Source organism: Chaetodon trifascialis, chromosome 2 (assembly GCF_039877785.1).
Source record: "Chaetodon trifascialis isolate fChaTrf1 chromosome 2, fChaTrf1.hap1, whole genome shotgun sequence".
Lineage (NCBI taxonomy): Eukaryota > Metazoa > Chordata > Actinopteri > Chaetodontiformes > Chaetodontidae > Chaetodon > Chaetodon trifascialis.
In genome coordinates this window covers 32,501,312-32,523,478 of record NC_092057.1, presented here as the reverse complement: position 1 = coordinate 32,523,478, position 22,167 = coordinate 32,501,312, and the positions used below count along the sequence as shown (strand labels likewise).

Genomic DNA, 22,167 nt, shown 5'->3' with positions numbered 1-22,167 from the left:
TATTTAGTTTGTAAGAAATTTAGTCTGTGAGACTGAAATAATAATGATTCATTTTTTTCTTCATTCTTTGCCCCACATTGCCTCTGTAAAGGAGTGGTGGAGAGTGTCCCTTGTGGAGCAGGACAGAGACCCAGCATTGAACAGCAGGACACCCAGACCACTTCCTGCCAGTCGCAGACCCCATCCCAGATCCAGAGCAGCAGGACAAGGCGCACTGGTGGCAGTAGCAGCAGCAGCAGCAGTAGCAGAGGAGCGGAGGTCAGTGGCTCCTCTCCTCTCCTTAAGTGTGATCTCAGTCCCTCTGAGGAGGGCAGAGACTCACTGCAGGAAACAATAAATCCACACCTGTATATCGAAGATGGCAGTAATGACTCACAGTTTCATGTGTTGCGTCACAATGATAAAAGCGCTAATTCATTGGTTGAGGAGTTTTTTGATGAGCGATCTGAAGTTGAAGTGGAAGGAAGGCCATCTTGTTCGTACTTGATGGCAGCGGCTGATTTCCCATCAGCCTCTTCCAGTATTAACGGCTGGACTCGTTCCGGCCCCGGTTTTTCCCTCTCCCAACCCTTCAGTGACAGCAGCAAAGTGCACCATCGATCTGGCACCAAGGAAAGGTTGTTTGTTTGCAGTTACTGTGGCAAAGCTTTTAACCGGCCCAAGAAGGTAGAGATCCACCAGCGTGTCCACACAGGGGAGAAGCCTTTTAGCTGCTCCACCTGTGGGAAGATGTTCTCTGAGGCTGGGAACCTGAGAAAACACCAGAGAGTTCACACTGGAGAGAAACCATACAGCTGTGGGATGTGCGGCAGGGGATTTGCCTGGATTAGAAACCTGAAAACACACCAACAAAAGAGCCACCCTGAAATTTATACTGAAGTTGAGACCTGGGAAGAGACCTGAACTGTCTTCCTACCTGATGTCTATTGTAGAGTGTAATAATCCTGTAAAGACCCAATGTTGGCCGTAGAAACAACTCCTTGCTCCACAGAATGAAAGTAACTTGTGCACAGGACCTTCTGAAGAACTTTGTAACAGATTTCTTTATGTTTCACAAAGAAGTTACCACATAAAAATGTTTTAAACGTGTCATTTTCAAATAGGAATAACATGAATTAAAATTACAGTATTTCTGCCTCTAGTCTCTCAACCAAAATGCTGAGGTGAAGCAGCTTTTGGATGCTCATGATGAATTTCTAAGTCTTATTAAAATGTGTTTACACAGTGTTCTGGTCAAGTGAAGGTTTCAGATTGAAAAGTGGGGACACATTTAGTGTATAGACCTGAAATGTGTTGTTTTGTATGTCTGTTTCCTATGTATATGCTTGGGTTGACCCAGCGAGAATGATACTGCACACAACTGCAGCTTTGCATTGTGAAAACAAGTTAGACTTCTGTCAGGTGAGCTAAAAGGAGCTTTTCTTCTGGGCACTCTGCCTTGTCCTGGGCATTATACTATGTAGGAGGTTGCAAAATGTGATTTGTTCAGTAATCTCTGTGTTAGCCCCATTTCAACAAATATCATGTGCAGGCTTCAAATCAACAGTGTGTTAGTAAATCTCTCAACACTCTCTGACCTCCCTACCCCGTCTGTGGTTCTGAGCTCCATGCCCATTGACTGTTCTTTAAAAACACCTTACAAATAGTTTAATTAAAAAAAGAAAAGATTCAGTAATTATCTAAAACATGTCACTCAGAGAGGAAGAAATAGTGCTGGGGACTATTTTCAGTGGTGGATTAACCCATATTTGGGGCAGAAAAATTGTGTATGAGGGATTGAGTCCACATGAACTACTGTTTATGTGTTCATGGTAATGGTGGAATTTGACATTTCACCAGTACAATATTGTAGGTCATTACTGTTTGTTGTGCAAACAGTGTAGTCAGTTTATGGAATGCCCATTCCACAATTGCAGTGTTCTGTATGGTATGTCTCTCAGCCACTTAGCTTTCAAGGACACCCCTATCTTGCTGTTACATTAAAATGTTTACATGGAAGTAAGGCTGCTGTACTGCAGTGCATGCTCAACCAAGTCGTAACAGAAAACAGGCTTTGGCACAGTATTTGTTGTCACATAAAGATTGCCAGCACAGTTGCAAATTTAAAGACTAAAATACAACATACATCACTCAGTAATAGGTGAGGGAGCACTGACTGGTCTAAACATGGTGGAGCATATAGTGGAACAACTGGTTCTGCTGCCACTATTCGTAGGACATTGCTATCCCCATTTCTCAAAAGCATCTTCAAGGGAAATGCCATGCATACTCAAAACTCGATACTTTTAGACTCCCTGTTGTGACTTTTGGCTCCAAGCTCCTTGGTCTTCAGAAATACCTCACAAATATATATTTAGTTTCATTTAAAAGAAGTCTCTCTCATGTCCCAAAACAGCTGCTCACTGTAGTTTTTATCAAATGTCACTTCAATAAACTTGGTAAGGACCAATTTCGGTGGTGGATTTATCCACGAGTATTTGGGGCAAGCAGAATGGTGTTAGTAGGATTTAGTCTAAAAACTGTGTGTGTTATACACAGTTATTTTTGTGGTTGGAATAAATAATAAGTCCAAAATAGTAAGTACTGGCCAGCATTTAGTCACTTGGTATGAAAAAAGTGTCCATGTACTCATAGTAAACATTTAAGAGCATTGTTAAAGAGTGGACTGCCATTCTAAATGTAACACATGTCGTGTTTTACAGTTGAAATTGTTCACATTTTGTATGCAACATTTAATTTATGGAATAAAATATGCTTAAACCACTGAAATGTCTTATTTCATGATCCCCTTATTCAAAAAGTTGTCATGACTTGGACTCTCAGATGAATGTAATAGAGAGTTGCATTGCTGTTATGAAGAAAGATTGACATTCAGGATAGCAGAATGGACTTCATGAAATTAATCTACTACATCCTAAAATACATCCTGAAGCCTTGAACGTGATAATTGTGTTAATCCAAACATGACACCCCATCTCTTATGTGAGTCTTTCTATAGAATGAAATGTACACACTGGCCTGTTTTTGGCCATAAACCAAACTGAGTCATACTGTGTATATATAAGGCATACTGTCACCGTCAGACACAATCCTTATCATGTCCAAAATATCAACTAAAATGTGTTTAAAACAGGCCTAATTTATAGCTTTAAGACACTTTGTTTAAACATTCCCGGTCACGTTTTGTTCTCCACTCGTTGCTCCAGTATGCAACAGTAAACTTGCAACCTATTGACAGACAACACTAGAAGATGAATGACAGTGACAAATATGACAAACAAGTGCTCTCAGTGTACGGAAGGTTCGAATCAGTAATTTAATATTTCTTAATCAGTTCCTCTGAACCAGTAGAAATGGTACTCTATGAATAACTGAAGACTAAACTTTGACTTAAATTCTCCAAAGGAACATTAGAACAGGTGCCCCAAAATTTTAATCATATGGGCCATAATGGGTTTCAAATAAATGTATCTAGGGTTGGAATGACAGAATGTTTGCTGTTATTTCTGGTGCATGCAGCTCTTTGTGGCTTTTGGAGCTCTGCATTGATTAGAGCAGTACTGAATTATTGAGGCCAATGCTGATATTTGAGAGGTTAAAAAATGCTGATAATGGTATAGCAATCAATATTTTTATTTTTTACATAAACACTAAGGAATCCTTATCAATTTTAAAAATCTGATTTGGTTATTAAAGCTGTACTAATCAGTACTTTTGTATTAACAATGAATGGAATGTGTAATAAAATTCGTAATAAAGAGAATTATTACCTCTCTGTGCAGTCCTATGTGTATGTCTGTTATAAGCTAATATCACCTCTACTTTGGATTAATCTCCACTCTGGTCATTAAATCTTATGATGTCTCTCCTGATTATGTTCTTGTAATGAAATTGCTTCCGTGCTGTGTGTCTGTGGTGCTGTAATATCTGACATTCCCTGTCTTTGTCGTATATGCAGAAGGAGGAGGAGCCAGATGTGGTACTGGTGAAGGTGGAGGAGATGGAGACGCAGAGCCAGACAGGCCTCAGCATACAGGAGGGTGAGTGGACACATCTATCTGTAATTTGAAGCTGTGATCGAACTTAGGTATTGATTCACAGAGTTCTCTGCCATTCACAGGTGCAACCTTATCACCTTCAAATTCACATTTTTTTTTTTTAACCTCAAAACAGGTCAGGTCAGCTCATTAGTGCAATAAAACCATTGTGAGTAAAATGCCAGTAAGAATATTTTATCATACAGATATGAAGTGCAATACATTGTACACAAGCACAGTGCGCTTGTTAGCAGTTTTGTTTAACAACAAGCTAAAGTGAAAAGCTGTCCATATGTAGTCTAACTGTTTAGTTTCATGACACATCTTAAAAATTGGCAAATTCTTGTAAACTTAGTTACTACCTAAGATACCCCCCTGCACCCCCTTTCTCTTTTAGCAGTAGACAGGACTGATTGACTATTGACTGATTGGCTGCATTCTTAAGTCTTTCTAAACTTCTCTCAGTATTTTTATGTCAGGAATATTATTCGTTTTATTGACATTTTAGATTTGTTTTTAGACAGAATTCTAAGTGTCACTTGAACAGAGTTCCTGGTTGGGGGCGCTTGTGCATGCAGCGACCAGCAGCAGTGGGAAGCGTGTCTGTTTTGTTTGTTTGAGTTTGTTGGAGTTTGTAAGTCTTAAGTTTGTTAATTAGCTAGTTTTGTTCAGTTTAGTTTAGTTTTGTATCAATCTCAACTCTACGCCTGCTTGTGAAACGTGTTTTGGTCCAGTGACAATGGATTTTGCCGTGATTTATTTCCTAGCAGTGTTGGCGTCTGCGTGGCGCCCGCTGCTCACGGCACCTGCACCTAACAAGATAACCCAATTCTCCAGAAACTGCCTGCTCAACTTCAACAACCACGCGAACAGCGGTCCACCGGCTGACCTGGTTTTCCCTGACCTGGAGGAAATTGTCATCAGCCACGGGAAAGGTGACTACTACAGAGCTCCGCTGTGTAAACCGAGGAAGCGCGGCATGAGAGGCGGGGTGCGGGAGCGCATGAGACGGCAACATCTGTCTCGCATCCCCCTGCCTTCAATTATCCTGTCTAACGCCCGGTCCCTCCGCAATAAGACAGAGGAACTTCAAGTTCTTGCTCGCCACCACCATGAGTTCAAAGAAGCTTGTATCCTGGCCTTTACAGAGACTTGGTTCGGGGAGAAGGACGCTGACGGTGGCTTGGCTATTGACGGGTTCGGGGTCCTGTTTCGCACCGACAGAGCGCCTGTGATAACAGGGAAGTCATGCGGAGGAGGGGTTTGCCTGTATATAAACGAGCGCTGGTGTAAACTGTGGTTGTGAGAGAAAGACTATGTACAATGGATGTTTAGCTGCTTTCTTTGTCCATGCGCCCTGTTTATCTCCCACGTGAATTTCCACAGATTTTTGTGACTGTTGCTTACATACATCCAAAGGCTAATGAGACAAATGCCACTGATCTCATTTTTCAAACAGTGCAAAAACTACAGTCCATTTCCCCAGATGCTCCTAATTTTATTTTGGGTGATTTTAACCATTGTTCATTGGATAAGACTCTCAGAAACTTTTATCAGTACGTTCTTTGTCCCACCAGGAAAGACGGGATCCTAGACAAGTGTTATGGGTCCATTAAAAAGGCCTATAAATCAATACCACTCCCTCCGCTGGGTTCAGCCGACCACAACTGTGTGCACCTTATTCCATCTTATCACATGTCTTCAGAGAGGGAAAGTAACAACCAAAAACATCAAAGTGTGGTCAGAAGAGGCCAAAATGACTCTTCAGGGCTGTCTGGACAGTACAGCTTGGGAGGAGTTCATTGAATCCTCCAGTGACATTAACGAACTCACCGATGTGGTCAGTTACTGGATAACCTACTGCGAGGACACTGTTATTCCTGTAAAGACTGTTAAATCCTACCCAAATAGCAAACCATGGGTGAGCAGACATCTTAAAGTGTTGTTAAATAAAAAGAAACAGGCTTTTAAACAGGGGAACCTTTCTGAGCTTATTTCTGTTCAAAAAGAAATTAAACAGGAAATTAGGAGAGCTAAATTGTGTTACAAACAAAACGTTGAAGACAAGCTGAGCAATAACAACTTGTGGGACAGTATTAAGACCATGGTTGGGCTGAATGATAATGTGAAGAAAAAGGTCTCTTTAGATGGGTTCACCTCTGATCTGGTTCTGGCACAGTAGCAAATTTTAATCAAGATTTGATGTGGATGATTTTAGCAATGAAATAACTACATTCAAAAACACTATTTTGGAACCCAATCAACTGGCTGCTTTTCCTTTTGGTGTGCATAGGGTTGTTAAAACCTTCAAACACTGTAAAACCAGAACAAAGGCTGGCCCTGATAAAATTAGTGGTCGAATGCTCTCAATCTGTGCTGAACAACTAGGACCGATTTTTAACTATATTTTTAATCTGTCATTCTCTCAGCAGAAGGTTCCTATTTTGTGGAAACAGGCCACTATAGTTCCTGCTGCCAAAATTAAACATCCTACATCCTTAAATGATTTCAGGCCCATAGCCCTGACCTCCCTAGTTATGAAATCATTTGAAAAATTGGTTAAAGCTGAACTTTTGACTGAACACTTGCTTGATCCACTGCAGTTTGCCTATAGGACCGGGAGGGGGGTTCAGGATGCCACCTTAACTCTGCTAGATTATATTTACAAGCACCTGGAGAGCCCTAACAATCATGCTAGATTGCTGTTTGTTGACTTTTCCTCCGCCTTTAATACAATACAGCCTCATCTGCTAATCCAGAGACTAATTGACAATTTTAGTCTGAATGGTAGTATTGTCGGCTGGATTCTGGATTTCTTGACATGCAGAACACAGAGAGTGAGAGTAAATGAACAATTTTCCGATCTATCTGTAACATCTACTGGCTCACCTCAAGGTTGTGTCCTCTCTCCTCTGTTGTACATACTGTACACTAACAACTGCTGTAGTACATTTGGAAACCATCATATACTGAAATTTGCGGATGATGCGGTCATTTTGAGCCTGCTGAACAGTATTGCAACCTCTCATGGTCCTGTGGTTGATAATTTTTTAAAGTGGTGCCAGGATTCGTTTTTATCTCTGATTGTATCGAAGACAAAGGACATGTGCATTGATTTTAGACGCTCACATCCCTCTCCCGACAGCACAGTCATTGATGGACAGGATGTAGAAGTTGTAGAGTCCTACAAGTACTTAGGGACCAAACAATAAACTGACAATTGAGAGTAACACTAACACGATCTACAAGAAAAGTCAGCAGCGTCTATTTTGTCTCAGGAAACTTCCAGGTTGATTCATCCCTGATGATGATGTTTTACCGCTCTTTTATTGAGTCTGTGATTACCTTTTCTTTCACTTGTTGGTTTTCATCACTTAGGGTAAAGCAGAAAAATGTTCTTAATAAGGTGGTCAAAGTCTGTAGTAAGATTACTGGCATTGCTCAAGAAACTCTGCACGATCTGTACAACAAACAGCTGCATAAGAAAGCAGAATCTATCTTGTCTGATTGTTCACATCATCGGTTCCAGTTTCTTCCATCTGGTTCACTGCTCACACTTCCACTAGCCAAAACAAACAGATATAAACATTCCTTTGTTCCTTCTGCCATCTCCCTACTCAACTCCAGGAGGAAAAGGTAGCTTGCGTGTAGTGTTATGATTGATTTTACTTATTTATCTGTTTTGAAATTTATTCTACTTATTGTTTTAACTTCTCTCTCTCTATATATATTTATATTATTGTTTTTATAGGATTATTTGCAAGTGTACATGTATTTTATGTTTGGGCCATCACCAGTTTGCACCCCAGTCATTTGTTTGTCATTCAATAACACAGACTTGCATAATGGCAAGCTGTAGTCCTGTTATGTCCACAAGAAATACTATGATGGAGTGTGGAGGATGAATTGAGGAGTCTCACCGTCTGGAAGAAGAAGCTGCTCTGTAGTCTGTTGGTATAGTAGGGGATACTTCTGTATTGCCAGCAAGACAGCAGAACAGTGAACAGACTGTGCCTGGAGTGGATATTGTTTTTAAGTATTCTCTGGGCTCTGCACAGTCCCCTCCTGTCACTAATATCACTGATACTTGGTAGATGCATACCAATGGTGTCCTGCGTCTTTTTAATCACCCGCTCACTGTCATGGGCCGTGCACATCCCATGCCAGTTCGTAATGTTTCCTCAGCAAAATTTAACAAGAGTGTGGCATCGTAAGTTTCTTTAAGATACCCACCCATTCACTTGCACATATTTTTTCCGGTATATAGTTTATAGCTGTCTCTCTCTCTCTCTCTCAGCCATTGTCTTCAATTGTTGTTGAATAGAATAGTCCAGAAGTTCCTGTGGAAAGCTTGAAAATGCTACATTTAATCCTGTCCAACAGATACAGAGAAAATCACTCAGTATCTCTCTTTTTGTACCCAGGGTTGGTGGAGTCGAGCACCGATGACCACAGAGCAGTTCTGCCATTTGATGAAACCACACAAATCTCCTCCAATCAGCTGTCTGACCTGCAGGAGTCTGGGCGTGGCTTCTCAGAGGTCAGCTATGGCCATTCTTCGCTGTGGAATAAGCAGGGAGGTAGTTATTGTCATGATGACAGCCTCCCAGGGCCATCCTCACACTGTGTCCCCCTCTCATACCTGCCCACCACACTCATTGGAGCTGAGCCTGGAGGCTCTGTGAGAGGATTAGCTGTTGAGAATTCAGCAGGAAGGGGATTGGATGTTGAAAATTCAGCAGGAAGAGGATTGGCTGTTGAAAGCTCTAGAGGCTTCCACACCTCCAAATCCTTTCAGCAGCAGCCTCTTGTTATCAATCTGTCAGAAGAGTCCAGTCCTATTCAGGTTTTAGGTCAAATACAGGGTTCTCAACAGTTAATGAACCATAGTCAAAGTCAGAATCAGGGAAGTTATAGCACTGCTGATATGCAGCAGAAAATCCCCAGGAAGAGGGTTTGCCTGTGTAGGTTCTGCAGTAAAGCGTTCAGCTCCCTAGCAAATTTAGAATCCCACCTCAGGACTCACACAGGAGAGAGGCCATATGGCTGTAGCACTTGTGGCAAAAAATTCTCCCAGTTCTGGAACCTGAAGATCCACAAGAACATCCACACAGGAGAGAGACCGTACCAGTGCTTGCTCTGCCCCGAGAGGTTCTCTGACCCCAGCAACCTGAAAAAACACCAAAAGAGACACCACCCACAATTGTAGATGAAGATCTTAACATGCTCTGTCATTATTTCAAAAACCCCTAAAGAGTCATAAATAACCAGCCTTATCTAATCACCACTGGAGATGATGACTACAGTGCCAATCAAACCAAATATCTCTGTATTTTTCAGAATGACTCAAAATTTTGAAATATAAAAATGGCAAATAATAGCCAGTGCAAACAATAAAGGCTGGTCCTTATTAAACATTACTAATTAGGAGTGGTATTACACACTGTAATGACTCACACAATTGACTCACAATGTCTACACAATTGTCACACCATTAAATCCATCAGTACAGTCATGCAATATTCACCATTCTGCTGGAAGTGCTCTCTCTTTCCTGCAGAAATACAATTTTTATTTGAAGAATTAATTCTGGTAGCTTCAAGTTCAGGCTTTATTGTCACATACACATTATCAAGGTAATGGCAGTGAAATGCGTTCCTGCTGGGCTCCATAATATAGACACAGTATAAATGTGATATAAATAAAAACAAGAGAGATAATAGACAAGACTTAGACAACTCATCCTAGAATATACCTTGTGTAGAATGACTCACTGAACAGTGTATTTAAAAAATGGTAATCAAAGTGGAAGTGATTGGAAATAAAATGTGAAGAAAACAATATTTCTCAGAGCAGCAGATTGGTGAGTATGACAGGATACTGCTGATGTACAGGTATTTTGTATATGACAAGACAATAACAAATCTACTAATATACTTATAATAAAAGACCCAGGCAGTAATTCAAAGGTTACAGGGCCAGGGCTGTATTTGAATTATTTGAAGCTTTAGATGCTGAACAAACAAGCCTAGAAACAAAATATCACAGCCACAGGGAGAAACTGCAGACAGTGCAGAGCAGAATGGTGAGTTGTTCAGTCATAATGTGTGCATTTTAGTACATTTTAATCAGTGTTCTTCCAGAGGAAATGTTTTTAGTTTGCTCTCAATAATACAGGAAGTCCAACACATATTTTGTCTTTGTTTTATCTACAAGAATAATTCTCTTCTTTTAAAGTGTAAATTGTGTAAAAGCCATTGTAGCTTAAACATATCTTGTAAATGTAATGCTATCTTATCTATTGTGTCACAATTTTGTAAACTCCAACTCAATGTTTACAGTTTGCAATGTAAATCATTAAAAATCACTGTATAAAAACTCAACATGTGATTTTGTGTTTTTATTTCAAACCATACATTACAACAAAATTGTGACACAATATTATTGTCAAATCTGTAACTTTTGCAGTTCATTGCTCTAGTTTATAATGATCATATGTGCAGATTCCTTTGAAAGTCTGTATGCTTCCAAGTAGAATTAGATTTCAACAAATTTCACAGAATGGCCCCTTTCTGCTTTGGACATTGAACATTTATGTACCGCCACACTCAGGGTGAACCTTCAGACAGTATTGTGGGGTGTAATGTAAGCCACCATCTGGTCTTTGCAAAAAAAAAAACAAAAAAACAAAAAACAAAAACAACAATCAATGGAGTAACCACTTTATTACTTAACCACTTAACCCCTTAAATCTCACAGTCAGAAGAATTAGAACACATTAAAGGAATAGTTCAACATTTTAAAAAATATGTACTTTCTGAGTGAAATGTGTAGATTGAAATCTCATACCTATGGGATGAGATGGTTAGCTTCGCTTGTCCAAGGAGGGTTGAATAAAACGGCAACTGGACTCGGTTGTAGAAACGTGAAAACACTTTGCATCTTATCCAAGGGTCTTCCTCATCTCCCTGGGGTCGTTCTAATAGGCGTTGAAATCACTTGAGTGTGGCTGGCTGTGTGAACAACAGTCGCAGAGGTTGTCACATGAGGCCAATGGTGAAAAGTTGTTAAATCCTCTTGGAAGGGATGAAAGGACAATATTGTAGGAGGGGGATAAGTGGTTTGTAGACCTGAGGAATGGCTTTTACCCAAATCCTCCTCCACTCCTTTCTCCTTCCTCTGTTTAGTTTCCCTGATATACAAGTCTGTACATTGCTCCTCCCTGGGTTTGGTTGTGCAGTGTCTTGGGTGGAACAGTTCCTGTCTTAGTATGTTGCTATCTAAACCTGTGCCTCTGCGCTGTTCTTCTGAAGAAGCTCAGAGCTCTGCCTTCTACTTCTTTCATGTAGAGAATGGCCACAGTGGGAGATACTGGTGATCCCACGGGACAGCCATGCTTTTGTCTTTAAAACATCCCATTGTACTGAAAGTAGTTGGTGTTCAGACAGAGGTGCAGCATTTGGCAAATCTGGTCTGGGCTGAGGTTGGTTCTGTTGTTGTCTTGAAGCAGTCTTTTCCTTACCATGGTTTTTATCTGGGTCCACTTTCAGTCCTCAAATCTTGTTCTCAAATCCATGGACTTTTGAATATGGTGAGGCATGTTTCTGACCAATGGTGGTAGATATATGTTTGGAAATGTTGTAAGCAACTGAGTTGATGCTGAGTTAATGCTGCTGACCATGCCCTAGTACAGTGTTTCTCAACTCGTCATCAAGCTCTGCTGTGGCTCGATAATGAGCCACTCATTTTAATTAGGTGTGTTGGAGCAGGAAACATCTAAAACATGCAGGGCAGGGGCCCCCGAGGACTGGAATTGAGAAACACTGCCCTAGTATATACAGTTGTATTCAAAATAATAGCAGTGTGTTTAAAAAGGTGAGTACACGTCAAAATTCTTCAAATAAATTGTATTTTAATGAACACAAATGCATTGGGGACCCTGCACATTCTATTTCAAAGCAAGAAAACTGGAAAAAGTAATTGAATTTGATAATATTTTACAGAAAGTCAAGAAATATAATGTTCAAAAAAATGCTTCACATCTGTGGTGCATGGAGTCGACCAACTTCTGGCACCGGTCAACAGGTATTGCAGCCCAGGACAATTGTACTACATTCCACAATTCCTCTGCATTTCTTGGTTTTGCCTCATGAACAGCATTTTTTATGTCAGCCCACAAGTTTTCTATGGGATTAAGGTCCGGGGATTGTGCTGGCCACTCCATTACTTGAATGCTGTTTGTCTGGAACCATGATTTTGCTCGCTTGCTGGTGTGTTTGGGGTCATTGTCTTGTTGAAACACCCATTTCAAAGGCATTTCCTCTTCAGCATACGGCAACATGACTTCTTCCAGTATTCTGATGTACTCAAACTGATCCATGATCCCTGGTATGCGATAAATAGGACCAACACCACAGTATGAAAAACATCCCCATATCATGATGCTTGCACCACCATGCTTCACTGTCTTCACTGTGTACTGTGGCTTGAATTCAGCGTTTGCAGGACATCTGACAAACTGTCTGTGGCCCTTAGAGTCAAAAAGAACAATCTTACTCTCATCAGTCCACAAAATATTACGCCATTTCTTTTTTAGGCCAGTCAGTGTGTTCTTTGGCAAATTGTAACCGCTTCAGCACATGTCTTTTTATTAACAATGGGACTTTGCGGGGGCTTCTTGCTGGTAGCTTGGCTTCACATAGACGTCGTTTGATTGTTACAGTACTCACAGGCAACCTTAGATCTTCTTTGATCCTCCTGGAGCTGATCATTGGCTGAGCCTTTGCCAGTTTGGTTATTCTCCAATCCATTCGAATAGTCGTTTTTCTTTTTCTTCCTCGCCTTTCTGGTTTTGGTTGCCATTTTAAAGCGTTTGATATCATTTTAGCTGAACAGCCTATCATTTTCTGCACTTCTTTATAGGTTTTCCCCTCTTTTATTAATTTCTTAATCAAAGAACGCTCTTCTTCTGAACAGTGTCTTGAACGACCCATTTTACTCTGTTTTTCAAGGACAAATGCACAGCCAGCATATGCAGCGTCAGTTGCCTTGATCCTTAAATAAGAGCCACCTGTTAAACACCAATTTTTTTCACAGAATCAATGACCTCACTAAGTGAACTCAGTACTGCTATTTTTTTGAACATGCCCCTTTCAGTTAATGATTCAGTTTCACAGAATCAGCAGCATGCACGTCATGCCTGTTGGGTCTGTTGGTTTTCTATACCTTTACTAAACCTTCTAGAAACTTACTTTCAGTGTAGAAGTTGAAATTCTAACAAAAACAGTGATTTATCTTTCTAGTGATGTGGGACCGCTATTATTTTGAACACAACTGTACATGCATGGGATGGCTTCTCCAGGATACAGACAGTGATATTGTTCATGATTGTTTTCTCCTGTAGCTGTTGAAGACCTGGCTTTTTTCATGTATCCACTGGTGGGATCTTGTTTCGGAGTTTCATATCTATTAGTGTCGCTGAGAAGTGTGGAGACCCTGGTATGGTAGTTCACTGTGTGTAGGACCACCGTGAACCTTCCTTCATCAACCGGTAGGATGGTTGTTTTGGTCCTTGCTCAGTGGCATCCTAGTCTTCCTCTCCTGAATAAAAGGGCGTGACTTTGCATTGGAGAGGGCTGCCCATACCTTCAACCTAATCTGTTCTGTCTCTGTTTCTGTTAAATCCCATCCCTTTCCTGGAGATTTAACAACTTTTTGCAGTTGGCTTTATGGGACAACCTTAACAACTGTCATTCACACAGCCAGCCACACCCAAGTGGTCTCAATGACCTTGATACAACACCACAGAGGTTAAATACCTGGGACTTCCCACCAGTCAGAACTGAAAAGACCCCTTGGATGGGAGGGGAGATGTTTTCAAGTTTCTACAACCAACTCCAGTCACCCTTGATTCAACCCTCCTTGGATGACCATCACCTGGATGACTGAGAATATTCACAGACATGTTAGTTTAGCTTATCTTAGCGTAAAGTCTTAAACCATAAGGAAACGAGCTTGACTTTGTCCGAAGTGAAAATATACACCTTCCAACACTTCTGAAGCTTACTAATTAACATGTTAACTCTTGTGTGATTAATCAGTAAAAATGACTAGTTGTGGTTGCAGGGGGACTCCATGGTGATAACAATCCTCAATGAAGTGACTGCATCCATCCAAAAATAGTTTGAGCATGTAACTCATGATACTGCGCAAGATAAACAAACAAGATACATGTTCATTAGTAAAATCTACAAGTGGGTGTATTTTTTGCAGCTACATAAATGCTACATGGTATTTCCACATGCACATATTTGTGTGCACTGGTAGATGATTTCTAAGTGCTTCCCAAGGCAACAAGACTTGCTTGTGGATCTAAAAGACGTTTCACTTCTCGTCCAAAAGGCTTCTTCAGTTCTGACAGATGGGAAGTCCTGGGCATTTATCCTCTTGCATGCTCATAGCTCTGCCCAGCTATCATGCGAGTCGTTAGTCTAGATAGGTGTTAATATTAATGTTATTTTAATACATCTCTTGTCTGCTCAATGCCCCCCCCCCCCCCCCCCCCCCCCAGTCAGCACACCAGTCAACACACCAGTCAACCTCTGTAACATCACAAGACCCCAGCAGTATAGTGGCAGTCCAGCTGACGGTACCAGACACCAACACACCAGCCAGCCCCAATGCACGACAGCAGAGATCCAGTAAGAACAACCCTCTCACCTCTGAATACTCTCTGTTTGAACTGGAGACATTCTTCACCCGCTGGGCTCCTGATAATGACTCTGTATCAGCCTCCAGTGGCCCTTCATGTTCTTTCACCACTGATGACTCAGCAGGGTGTGACCAGGATGGAGTTATTATTGTAGAGACTGAATCACAACCTCAACATGTTCTTCAGACACAACAAGGCTCAGTTTCCTCAGCAATGAGGATGAGTGGAGGGCAGAGTTTTTCCTCTGCATCCAACCGCTCCAGAGTTCACAACCAGCCATCAGTGTCACAAGGTAAGAGATTATCTGTTTTCCTTTGTAGAGACCTCCTGTGTCACTGTTTTTATGTTTCTGTTTTTTGTTGTTTCGTAGAAATGATCATGTCAGGCACTGACAACTGCTGCAACAAAAACATAAATAAAGATAATGACATTCAGGATAGTCAAGGTAGGGATAGAAACAGAGACTTTTTTAATGACTTGATTAGATGAATGCTTGGATTTGAAAATCCATCAGTTTGTCTGTTTTGGCTGAGTGCACCAATGGTGTTTTTCCAAAATGGATCTTCTTGATCCAAATGTTCTCTAGAATGTAATAAATGCTGATCAGGCACCGTATCACGAACAGTAAGGACCAAGGTTTTCAATGAGGCCACTCTGGTGGCATCTGCAGTTGGCAAACTACAGATACTGCATTAAAATGTCACTAGTGATGTGTGTTTTTGAAACACAGTGTGTATAGAATTTAGATGTTTTCCATTACTCATACATATGAGTATAAAGTGGACTTTGAAGTTTTCACAGACCAGAAAAAATAGAAATGTAGGTGTGGTGGAACAGGTAGCAGTTAGAAGATAGATTACAAAACAAAAAGTTCAGTTTGAAGGCTTATTACTCACAAAGATGCACAGTAGTTTTTACTCCTTTGAGGCAGCATTTTACAGCTCTGGGAAGTTATGGCAGCCATAATAATCCTCCATCTTGACTTTTTTATGGTAAACAGTAGATTTAACATATTGAACACATTACCAGGTATTCTACCTGGTATGTGCTCTTGGATGTATTTGAATGTGTTGACAGATGATGGACTGCTGCGACACAAGTTGAGCCAGGATCACCTTTTTGCCAGACTACTTTGCATCATGTCTTATCAAGTGTAGATCTGCATGTGTTTATTTCTGTGTCTTTTTATGGATTTTTATTAATTTTGTTTATTGACGCAAGGCATCAGTAGTGTGTAAGTACTTAAGTGTCCTTTTGCTCAATCCATATCTAATCAGCCTCAAAAGTAGCAGCACAGCTAATCTCAGTCTCAGGCAGACTAATAGCTCAAAGTACCATCAAAACCACTGATTTGTTGAGTGGAGAGAATAGTTTTCATGTGAACTGCGTGAGAAGTAAATAGGAAGAAAGCATATGTTATTTTTATGGACCTCTGCAGCCAGCCAAAACTTCTATGCCCACAGAAGTGCCCTCGAGCTCATAGTTTACCAGGGGATCACCATGATCAATCATGAAACATATAAACAGCTGGAGATTTGTGTGATTTGAGCAGCTGATTATGGAGATAATGCTTTACTAAACGTTCCAGAAAAATGGTAGTGACGAAGATGGATTTGACTTGCTGCTAGCCAAGTATTAGCAAGAGACAGTTTTGAAAATATCTGCCCAGTAGAAGATTGTTGCTTTGCAGCTCAATGGTTTTCATGCTGTGATTGTCAGGCTGATTAGCTGGTTCCATATTAAATGATGTATCAAATATATTCAGTTTCTGTTATTAACTTTTCATGTCCTGAAGCCTCTCACCAAATGCCTGAAGGGGTTTTCACACTCAGTTTTCCAGACAAACTGATACTTTGGAACAATTTTACTTTGCCTGGTGCTAGCAGCTCCACTGTAACAGTTAGGCACTCCTTCACAAATTCTCCTTCTTAATGAGGTTTCAGCTTATTAGCTATTAGCTTGCTCACTACAGAACTTGCCTGCATTACACTGCCTCTGTTATATTGTCTATTTTCTTCATTGCTGAAAAAACTAATTGCTTTTTGTGCTTATGAATCGCTTACCGGGCTGGATCAAATAGTTGGCAAGGAAACTGGAGGTTCCCACCCCTTGCTTTATACATTAGTGTGTTTCACAAAATGGTGAACCTCACCCCATTCTTGACAGCCTTTCAATGATGCACCTTTCATACCCAATAATGACACCCATCACCAATTATGCTGTTGTTTACCTGTGGAATATTACAAACAGGTGTTTTTTGAGCATTCCACATGTTTCCCAGTCTTTTGTTGCTCTTGTCCCAACTTGTTTGAAACATGTTGCTGCCATCAAATTCAGAATAATCATATATTTACTACAATCAATGAAGTTAATGAGGTAAATCTTTCAATATGTTGTCTTTGTACTGTTTTCAATTGAGCATATGCCAAAAAGAATTAGCAAATTATCACATTTCGTTTAATTTAAATTTTACAAAACATCCAAACTTTTTTGGAATTGGGGTTGTAGAATGTGGACAGAAAAGCCCAGTGTTATGTCTCAGTCATTCAGAAAGAATGGTGTCATGAATTTGTGCTTACACCTTGTTTTTTCTGCTCTCAGCCCTGTCAGCAGGTAATTCTGTATCCATACCTTTGAGGATGCTGGATCCATCTTCCCAGCCTCCATGGAGCAGAACGACAGCCATGATAAGAAGTGCACAGACTCAGCTGCTGCAGCAGCATCGCAGCAGCAACAGGATCTCTCAGCAACAACTCAGCATTCCCTCTGCACAGAGCAAACTGTCCTCCACAACAGCTGCTGTCAGTAACACAGACAGTGCTGATAAAACAAGTATCTCTGGCATCAGCTCAACCAGCAAGACTATGAGCTCCACAATAGCTCTACAGTCAGCTTTATCTGTCAGGGGAACTACAGCAGCATTGTCCAGCATTGATTTGGCTATTGCTGCACAGCATCAAGCCTGCCTTCTGGCTCGCCACAATAAAAGCCAGGCTGCCAGCATTGTGCCCAGCGAGCGCCGCAGGAAGAGCTATGTATGCCGAGCCTGTGGCAAGGCTTTTTCTGGTTTATCTAATCTGGAAGCTCACGAGAGAGTCCACACAGGGGAGAAACCCTTCTGCTGCGACACCTGCGGTAAGTGCTTCTCAGAGGCCGGAAACCTGAAGAAGCACCAGAGAGTTCACACTGGGGAGAAACCGTTCCGCTGTGACCAGTGTGGCAAGAGTTTTGCTTGGATCTGCAACCTGAGGACACACCAGCAGTCAGCCACAGGCTGTGCACCACAGGCCAGGGGAGGGTTAGGTCTAGGCTGAGCTCACAGAGTAGACTGTAGATGACAAAAAAAGGAGGCGGAACTGCATCTATCACAAGAATTACAATGTCTGCAAATGCAGTTCCTTTTAACAGTTTTACATCATTTGAGCACCATGCCTTTGTTCTTAGCAGCCCTCCTATTCTTTGCATAACAGTCTACAGATCACCCCAGTATTCATCCTCTTTTATCAGCGAATTCACACCACCTACAACAGGATTTTAATAACTGGTGATTTTAATCTAGACATCTACAACATCTCGGACCAAGTATCCAGAGAATTTTTAAACCTCTTAAACTGTCTGGATTTTAAACAGCACGTAACGCAGCCAACCCACAGCAGGGGGCACACCCTGGACGTGGTCATAACTTATGGCCTGTCCATGGGTGTGTCCTCTGTTGTGGATCTAGCTGTGTCCGACCACAACTGTGTGTTTTTTAACATCAACAGTTTTAATCAGCGGGAGGCTCCAGTGAGAACAGTGAGGAAATGCTACCTAACTCCTTAAGTGGCTGCAAATTTTATCCAGATTTTACAGAGCACTCCTGCAGAGATTTTACCAGCACCCTGTGATTTTATCGTTGACAGTTTTAACAGCAATCTGAAGTCAACGCTGGACTCAGTGGCTCCTCTTTTAACAAAAACAATTAAGAAAAAACCTATACCTCTGTGGAGAAATGAGGAAATGAAGTAACTGAAAAGAAACTGAAGGAGTGCTGAGAGGAAATGGAGAAAATCAAAACTGACAGTTAGACCTGGATGATATATTGATTTTTTTCGATTAATTTGAATTTTTTGCTGTGGACGATTTAAAAAATAAAAATTTGAGTTTTTTTCTCCTCTTGATGCGCCTTTTGTCCCCCAGGAGTTTCCATAGCCAGGAGCTCCCTCCCCCCTCCCCTTTTGTTTCTTTTGCAGAAATGCACACACACACGGCAGCATGGCTACTGCTAATAAGAGCGAGAAGTTTGTTCCCAAGAAAGGAATAGTATCGTCAGTGGTATGGAGCTGGTTTGGGTTTGCAGCAACAGACATGGAACAGGTGACTGCACGCTGCAAAGTTTGTGTGAAGCCCATAGCAACAGAAGGCAGCAGCACAGTGTTGCTTTCGTTAACGAAAATTATGACTAAATATCGTCGTCAACGAACCTTTATCACGTGATGAAAACGAGATGAGACGCAATGTAAATGCTGGTCATGTGACGATAACTATGTGACGATAACTATAATATGTTGACGAATAAAAACGAGACTAAATGTGGTTTACAAAAATAGAAACTCTGCTAAAATGTCTCTTCATGTCGTTGACTAAAACGAGATGAGACCAAATCTTCTAACTGATGATTTCGTCTTGTTTAGTCACGTTGTTATTATTATTTTCCGATTTCGTTATCGATTTTGCTTATCGATCCGATTCCTTATTGATTCTCTTATCTCTTATCAGGAAATAAAACAGCACAAATGGGTTTGTTTGCGTTAACTGTCTTTTATATTTTCATCTCTGCACAGAAAATATAACATATACAGTATGCACAAGTGATGTGTGACTTAACCTCAGAACAAACCTAAAATGTAAGTGAGCTACTTCTCAGAGTAGGGAATGAATGAAGCAGAACTACACTGGTTAAAATAACAACATGCACTGCTGACAGAACTCAAAATTCTGATTTTCATTTGAGCAGATATGCCAGATAAAATGCAACAAATTAACCTACCGAAATTCAGGGGCATCTACAGTGGTAAAACGGTGCAAACCTTTCGCCACATGTCTAGTGACTGCTCTGTGACATTCCTTTATCCTCGTCTCGATCATTTTACTCTTCCCTGCCTCGGTGAAAGGAGTGGATAGAGGTGCGTGAGACCTGCCGGTACCCACTGCAGCCTCTGAGCCAGTGTGAGAGCTGGCCTCTGAGCCAGCCTGACTCTGACAGTCAGGGTCATCTAAATTTTATGGAAGGACATGGAGATGATTCATATGGCGAAAGCAGTTTACACAGTGAAATGGCGGTAACCTTAACAGACACGGCTTGTAAGACTTCAGCATTACCTTCGGCACTAGTAACAGATGACACCCTGGTGTTTACTCTGCCGCTAGATTCACAAGCGTCGCTGAAGTAGCGTATCAAACACGTGACATTGCTGTGTGGACAAATGTTTTCGCATGTTGGAGGTATTTCCCCCCTTGGAAGAAATGGAAACTTTGCACGTGTTGCAAGTGGCCTTGGTGTCATCTTTTCGTGTGAAATATAGCCATACTTTGGAGCGTTTCTGCCTCTACATCATATTGGCTACATTCTAAACCAAAACAATGCAGCATGCGTCAAGTTATCGCGCATGTGTAAGACAGGTGGAATCGATAAGCAGAATTGTTATTGCACTGCACAGATTGCACTGCGCAATCGCAGGCGACGTCATGGCATTAGTTCCCACTCGCGGCATTATTTAGAAGATGCAGCTGCGGTCGGTTAGCGTTAACATCAGGCAGCTGAAATAAAATAAATATGTTGTAAATTCAAATCAGAGCATCTTCCACGTCTGGAATGAATGTTTTTTTGAGTCTATAAGGTAACAATAATATAATAATAAGACAACTTTGTTTGAATTGTGAAATGGGTTTGGCTAAAAGAAAATTTTGGTGTCATCTATACTACTAGGTATTTATACTATATTGACTGGGTTAAATAAGACTAAATTACTAGAAAGAAACTGAAATACAATTTTCATTGACTAAAACTAGACTAAAATGTCATCACTTTTGGTCGACAAAAATTAGACTAAAATGTCATCAGTTTTTGTTGACTAAAACTAGACGAAAATAGTCATGGATAATTCTGACCAAAATAAGACTAAAATGCTCAGACTTTTAGTCGACTGAAACTCGACTAGACTAAAAAGAGTATGAACGTGACTAAAACTAATAAAAATTAAAATGACAGCTTGACACAAAGACTAGACTAAGACTAAAATTAAAATAGGTCGCCAAAAACAACACTAGCTAGACTAGAGTGGGAGAAATGCAACCAACAAGCCTTTTTGATAACAAAAGAACAGCAACTTTAATTTCCGGAGGGAAATAGGGGTTACCTTAAGTTTTTGGTAAAATAGAAGCAAAAGCAAACTTGTTTTGAATTATCTCTGTCATTTGTACTTATTGTCTTCTATAAAAAGTAGGAAAAAAATCAGAAAAAATCGGAAATCGAGTTTTTTGTGAAAAAATCTGAGATTTTATTTTAAGGCCATATCGCCCACCCCTACTAACAGTCCACTATGAAGTTTTAAGTCAGCAACTCAAAACTTACAATAACACTATTAAACAGGCAAGAATTTCTCACTTCAAAGAACTAATCTCTGACCACAAAAATAATCCCAAATTTCTCTTCTCCACAATTGATCTTTCAACAAATAGTAATTTTAACAGATCTCATAAGACAATAACAAATACCCTGTGTGAAGACTTTGCAGACCACTTAAGGCACAAAATTGCTAACATCAGATCCAGTCTTTTATCTCAACAGGTTTTAACTACCAACATGTCTGGATCACAGGTTTTACCTGAGGAAACACTGGAGAGTTTTGCCCTGGTTGATGCAAGGACACTTGGTTGAGTTTTCTCCCAGGTAAACCCTAAAACCTGCCTTAAGGATCCAATTCCCACACTGTTTTTTAAAACACTCTATGGATTCTTTGAGGAACAGCTGTTATAGATGGTGAATTGCTCTCTTCAGATGGGTGTCTTCCCCGCCTCCTTTAAAACGGCGAAGAAGAGCAATTTAGATCCCAACATTCTTAATAATTACCGACCTGTGTCCAACTTACCTTTTTTAAGTAAAATTTTAGAAAAACTGGGTTTAAACCATGATTTTTTAAACAAAAAGAACATTTTAGAAGGGTATCAGTTTGGTTTTAGGATGAACCACAGTACCGAGACAGCCCTATTAAAGATTTTAAATGATATCAGGTGCAACACAAGCTCACAGTCTTGGATCTAACCGCCGCCTTCGATACAGTAGACCATCATATTTTACTAAACAGACTGAGGCACCTGGTCGGCTTCTCAGGTACTGCTTTTAACTGGTTTGTCTCATACCTCACTCACCGACACTTT

General features: G+C 40.7%; 1 protein-coding gene across 1 annotated transcript in view; it reads left to right on the top strand.

The window, feature by feature from the left end:
- The window catches only part of LOC139339223 (zinc finger protein Xfin-like), a 93,658-nt gene extending 75,576 nt beyond the window's left edge, over nt 1–18,082 (top strand). The window contains exons 8-13 of the mRNA XM_070974736.1: nt 92–900; nt 3,959–4,040; nt 8,462–9,242; nt 13,799–13,871; nt 14,608–15,040; nt 17,350–18,082. Coding sequence (XP_070830837.1) covers nt 92–900; nt 3,959–4,040; nt 8,462–9,242; nt 13,799–13,871; nt 14,608–15,040; nt 17,350–18,062 — 2,891 coding nt within the window. The 3' untranslated portion in view covers nt 18,063–18,082. The remainder of the gene's footprint in view (nt 1–91; nt 901–3,958; nt 4,041–8,461; nt 9,243–13,798; nt 13,872–14,607; nt 15,041–17,349) is intronic.
- Nucleotides 18,083–22,167: the final 4,085 nt, after the last annotated feature.